This window comes from Nicotiana sylvestris, chromosome 1 (assembly GCF_000393655.2).
Source record: "Nicotiana sylvestris chromosome 1, ASM39365v2, whole genome shotgun sequence".
NCBI classification, from domain to species: domain Eukaryota; kingdom Viridiplantae; phylum Streptophyta; class Magnoliopsida; order Solanales; family Solanaceae; genus Nicotiana; species Nicotiana sylvestris.
The window spans coordinates 3,565,009-3,571,261 of record NC_091057.1 but is presented as its reverse complement, the minus strand read 5'-3'; the positions used below and the strand labels follow the sequence as shown (position 1 = coordinate 3,571,261).

Genomic DNA, 6,253 nt, shown 5'->3' with positions numbered 1-6,253 from the left:
AGCGCCACATAAATTAGGATGCAAGTAAGAAATGATATGGACCCTCCATCCGTCACGGGCTCCAGCAGCGACGCTATGTATGAGGTGGTCAATTGAATACTTTCCGCCGAAAATTTATATTATATATAGGATAAACTATGGGGAAAAAATAAAAAATAGCCAGATTTATAATTGGTAATTGAAAAGTAGCCACAATTTTAAAAATAATCGAAATTTAGCTATTTTTTCATATAAAGATGAAATCTCAACAAAACATCCTTAAAATCCGGAAAAAAATCCAGCATAATATGATGGAGTTCGAATTTTTTACATATGAGTTTCTAGTATAACGTGATGGAATTTCATAATGTGTTGGAGTTCCAATATAATATATTGGATGTGTTTTATACGCAGGAGCGTCATAATCCAACATATTATGCTAGATTTTTCTGTGTTTCAGCAAAATAGTAACTATTTTTCAATGAATCTGCAAATGCTGGCTCGAGCCCGCATATTAGCTCTGAAATTCAAATTAGTTGAGTTCCAAAACAAGTACCGGACTGAAAAACTCGAAAAGATAATGCTATAATTCAGAGCTCATATATAATAGGTTGGACCATGCATACTTTATTTTCATATTCCTTGATGAGATTCTTAGGAAATCTTCAAAATAATTATTCATCCACTGAACCTAACATATATCTTCCTCCTTCCGAACTCCTTCATTAGGTAGTTTTCTCCTACAGCAACTTTTACTTTTTACAGGTATTTCAGTAAACTTTTTCTAACAACACTTGAAACATACTACTCCTATATATATGATCATTTCTGTGATTTCTTTTATTTACTCCTGAATCTTATAATTTTAATGTTCATCTCTTGTGCTTCCTCTTAGGATATATTGTATCGGAAATTGGAGTTACAAAAGAAGAAGGAAGAAGCCAAAATACGCTAGATTGATTGTAAGACTTGAACTGAACTTGTGTTAACTTATCTTCTTTTCCCAGGAATTAAGAACGGACAAATTCTATAGTTAAACAGAAAAAATCATCATTAATCCTATTTAGCGACGGATTATCAAAAAACTATGTTAACTACGAGCGATTTAGTGACAGAATTAGTAATGAAGTTCGTAGTTAATTCCAATTTTTTTAGTAGTGCTAAATTGGTTTCATTTGCAATCTACAAAATCTATTTCTTATATTGCTAGAAGAGCTACATGAATCCATTTAACTTTTGTCTTAATACTACTACTCTCTCCATCCCAATTTATGTGATAGTGTTTGACTGATCATTGAGTTTAAGAAAAAAAAATTGAAACTTATGGTTTAAAATAAAACTTCGATATTTATATGTCTATAAATCATCTCGTTGCTAGTTACTTACCTTCTTGGAGCAACTGTCATGTTGTTTCCTTGTGACCTATAGGTCACGGGTTCGAGTCGTGGACATCAGAGTAGGCTGCCTACATCACACCTCCTTGAGTGCGGCCCTTCCCCAGACCCTACGTGCATATGGGATGCTTTGTGCATCGGGTTGCCCTTTTTTTTACTAGTTACTTACCTCAAAAAAATATATGAAAGAAGGGAAGTTCGTATAATATATTTGATATCGCAAAATAGATGTGCGCAATATGTCAAAACCTAAGGGAAATTTGTGAAATATTTCATAATAAAAATGGGCAGAATGTGTATAATCTTTCATAAGAATTATAGATTATGATAGTAGTATTAAAAGACATTAATAAAATTTCCCTCTTAGTGAAGATTAATATGACAAGGGTTTGGTGAACTTGCAGGGGTTTTCTACTTTTTTAATTTATCTACGGAAGATGGCGCATAACGACATTGAGGATATGTTAGATCACCTGAGAAAGATTAAGAGTAGAGGTGATTTGAATGTTGTCAAGATTGAGACACTTGAAATGGAGCTAAGATTTTTGAGAACCTTTATCAATTACCCTCATGCTCTTTTGCCTGATTCCTTAGTAGAAATCAGAAAGAAGGCAAAATTGATTGTGGAAATGCTTCACTCGGTTTTTGGTGGTATTCCATGTGAATACAAAACTAGTCTTAATGTGGAAAGGCTAGTATCAGAGTTGCAGGAAATTAGTGAAGATAACGGTACCCGTTTAATATACAACTTTGAGCTGAATGATTCCTATATGTTAGAATATATGGATTACCTTGACCAGAATCTAAATGATGCACCGAGGTACTTGGTTCGATCTGTCACTTTTTTCGCGGAAAAAATCAATATCCTGCTGAAGATAGATGGATACTTAAGGCAAGTAAAAGTCATTCAAAACAAATTAAGGTTTTTAAGATACCTATATGGTACAGAGATAAATAGTTATGTCGACCGTGAGAAGTTGGAAGGTATGCAAGTCCGAATACAATTCATGGCTGACAATGTGGGACAGTTCTGTCTTGCTCTTTGGGTTAAAGAGGATGGAGATGATACATCTAATATCGAGAGTAAACCTCGTTATCTACTATGCTTGGTTGTGATAGTGGAGTTGGAAATGAAAAAGATTTTTCTTTGTGAACTGAAGGCCTCAAAGTTTACTCTATCAAGAACTTTCAAGGATAAGAAATTACCAAAAGGACTTTCATATCAACTCCACTGTCTTCTGGTGTATCTTAGAGATAAAAATCTTGATAACTTTCCCACTATTTTCTCTGCTCGAAACATTGATATGGCAATAGAGTTCTTGTTAGTTTTTCTCGGCGATATACCATATCATGTTATTAATGGTAATAGGTTGAATGAAATCTTAGAAAAGGTTGGAGTTCTTGTGGGCGACATACTTTATGTAATTCAAATGCAGCTTCTTTCAGGATCGACAATCAAAGATGATGCGAGCAAGATTGATCTTGGCACGATACAGTTATTGGAGAAAATTGAAGATCTAAAGGCACAACTAGAGAGGTGCTACAAATCCTTAAAATACAGGCCATCTCAGTTTCCCACAGTTGGTGGATTGAGCTTTTTGGATTCGCTCCTAAGGAAATTGAACGAGATGTTGAAATCGAAAACATGTTTAGATTTCATATTGAAACCTCATATTGTCATTTTAGAGAAAGAGTTCGCAAATCTAACATCTGTTTTCAGAGATATTGCAAAGGTGCAACATGAACATGAAAATTTTAAAGATCTTCAAAGGCGTACAATCAATTTGGCATACGAAGCTGAAGTTGCCATTGACTCTATTCTTGCTCAGTGTAATGCTCTTTGGTATCTTTTTTGCTCGCTTCCTACAATCTTAAAAGAGATCAAGCATATTAGTGCGGAGGTGACCATGATGTGGTTGGAGAACATTGCTTTTAAGTCCTGCTCTACGGTAGAGCCATCTAAACATATGCCAACTCAACATAGAAATCTTATGAATGGTGAGGAGATAGTTGGTTTTGATAATGACATGAAAAGAATAATTCGGTATCTGACACGAGGGACAAATGAGCTAGATGTCATCCCAATTGTTGGGATGGGGGGTCAAGGTAAAACAACGTGTGTTAGAAAGTTGTACAATAATGACATCATTATTTATCATTTTGATGTTCGAGCATGGTGTGTCATTTCTCAAACATATAGCCGGAGAGAGCTACTACAAGAGATTTACAATCAAGTTACTCGTTGCAAGGACAAGGTAGATGATATTGGCGAACTAGCTGACATGTTGAGGAAAAGCTTAATAGGAAAGAGATATCTCATTGTCTTGGATGATATGTGGGATTTTATGGCATGGGATGACTTAAGACTTTGTTTCCCTGATGTTGTAAATAGAAGCAGAATTGTAGTAACAACTCGTCTTGAGAAAGTGGGTGAACATGTCAAGTGCCATACTGATCTTTATTTCCTTCCATTCCTCACGCCCGAAGAGAGTAGGAAATTGTTGCAGAAAAAAGTGTTTCAAAACGAAGCTTGCCCACATGAACTTCAGGATGTGAGTCTAGATGTTGCAAGACGATGCAAAGGGTTGCCCCTAGTGGTTGTCTTGGTAGCTGGAATAATCAAAAAGAAGAAAATGGAAAGATCTTGGTGGCATGAGGTTAAAAAGGCTCTATTTTCCTATCTTGACCGTGAGTTTGAAGACTATTGTCGGGCAACTATGCAGTTAAGTTATGATAACTTACCCGACTATTTAAGACCTTGCCTTCTCTACATGGGGATGTTTCCAGAGGATGAAAGGATCCCGGTGTCTAAATTGATAAGTTTATGGATAGCGGAAGGCTTCGTGCAGAACATTGAATCTGGGAGATTAACGGAAGAGACAGCTGAAGGTTACTTGATGGATCTCATTAGCAGTAACATGGTAATGGTTGCAAGGAGAAGATATAACGGTAAAGTCAAATACTGCCAGGTTCATGATGTAGTGCTTTACTTTTGCTTGGAGAGGAGTAGACAAGAAAAGTTTATGTTGGCAGTGAGGGGGAACATTCAACGTTCTGATTTGAAGGAAAGTCGAGTTAGCTTCAGTTTCAGTAATGAGCTTTCCAAGTTTGCATCCAAAACATGGAAGTCTCTCCACCAACACTTGAGGTCACTGATAACCACCAATGGAGGAGAATCCTTATATTGGAATCCCTTCAGTCAGTTTATTAATTTGATGAGGCTTCTTAAGGTCTTGGATTTGAGTTCCCATAAATTGGGTCGTTTGTCGTTAGATATGTTGAAACCACTAATTCACCTCAAGTACGTCGCACTTTTCACAGACAAATTCGATTTTCATGGAAAATCACATCTTCCCCATCTAGAAACTTTAATTCTCAAGTGTTTAATGCATACACAGTTATCAACGAATTTTTGGAAAATGAAAAAATTAAGGCATGTAGATTTTATTGAAACTGGTTTTTTTTGGGAAAAGCAGATCTTTGAAGAATCCTCTAAGTTGGAAAATTTGAGAATATTAAAGGGTGTCGAATTTACACTCGATACTGATTGCTTGAATGTTTTAGTACACAGGTGTCCAAATCTTCAAGAACTTGAAATCTTCTTTTTGAGCAAATATTGGCGAAATATTGATGAAGAAAAAATTTGTCTCAAATTGGAGAGTCTTACCCAGCTTCAATCACTTCGCCTTTTCTTTCCCTTGTCGGCTGTTGTACACTTGCCTTCAAATATAAAGAAATTGGTACTATGCGGGGCTTCGATGGAAAGCACTATTTTCTCCATTGCAGGACTACCAAGTCTAGAGTATCTCCAATTAAGGGATCTGCATTTTATTCAATCTGAAGAGTGGTGCCTTGGAGATATCACGTTCCCTAAACTTAGGGTGTTGAAGCTTATGAACTTAGGTATCTCAAGGTGGGATGCGTCAGAGGAATCTTTTCCCCGGCTTGAAACACTTGTTATAAAAATTTCTAGGTATCTCGAGGAGATCCCACTTAGCTTTGCAGATATTCCAACGCTGAAACAGATTAAGTTGATGAGGTGCAGCAACAATAAATCTCTGGTGGCTTCAGCTTTGAGAATTAAGAAAGAAGTTGAAGAGAATGAAGGATGCAACCGTGTAGAGATCATTATTGATGTAAGTAGAAACAAACTCAAATGTGATGTTTTAGTGTCTTAACGTGCATCTAATGTGCAAACAATACAGGGTGTTTAATGGATGTTTCAGGCAGCTGTGAGTCAAGCATGTGCTTGTCACAATAACATGGTATAACAAGGATGTGTTGAATTTGACAATTGCTTAGGCATCAAAAGCACAGACAGAGTGGACGGACGGAGTTCTTTCTTAGCAAATTGTTGTAGTCATGCTGGGGTCTATTATGCGGAAACCCCAATCTCCTAATATTGTAACATTACTAAATCTGTTTTGATTGATCGATTGAGACGCATACCCTCTTTTAAGTTTGTTTCTAATGATTGTAGAACAATATCATATGGTCTTCCATTTGCTTTTGCAGTTTCACCTTCTATGTTGCACCTGCAAAATTCACCTCTTTTAAATTTACCAAGCCATAAAGAATGAAGCTAATAAGTTCCTTCTTAACATTCATCATTAAAAACTTAAGAGAGAATACAAGAGACAGGAAATGGATAAATCGAAAACTTTATGACTGATCGATGATATTTTGTTCTGACAAAATGAGCAGCTGGTTACAGTGTCTTTCTATATACAAATTGGTGACAACTTCAGCCGAGCACACAAAGTGAACAAGTTTAGCCCACGCCAGAAACTATTTGTGAGCACGTGATTTTTGTCCTATATGAATTATTCCAACAAATTCAAAACAAAATAATTTCTCTCAGTGTTTGCAATTTTGTGAAT

At 36.1% G+C, this 6,253-nt stretch overlaps 1 protein-coding gene across 3 annotated transcripts; it reads left to right on the top strand.

Annotated features, from left to right (window-relative positions):
- Positions 1–606: 606 nt before the first annotated feature.
- Positions 607–5,893, top strand: LOC104226957 (putative late blight resistance protein homolog R1A-3). Of its 3 annotated transcripts, XM_070162167.1 has the most exons (5): positions 607–744; positions 875–941; positions 1,778–4,674; positions 4,945–5,509; positions 5,579–5,893. In XM_070162167.1, exons 3-5 carry the CDS (start codon positions 1,811–1,813, stop codon positions 5,585–5,587), a joined length of 3,438 nt encoding a protein of 1,145 aa, XP_070018268.1. In that variant the 5' UTR covers positions 607–744; positions 875–941; positions 1,778–1,810; the 3' UTR covers positions 5,588–5,893. The 3 variants fall into 3 exon arrangements, with proteins under 3 accessions (XP_070018268.1, XP_009777376.1, XP_070018265.1); XM_009779074.2 differs by having other exon boundaries at positions 1,778–5,509; XM_070162164.1 differs by lacking the exon at positions 875–941 and having other exon boundaries at positions 1,778–5,509.
- Positions 5,894–6,253: the final 360 nt, after the last annotated feature.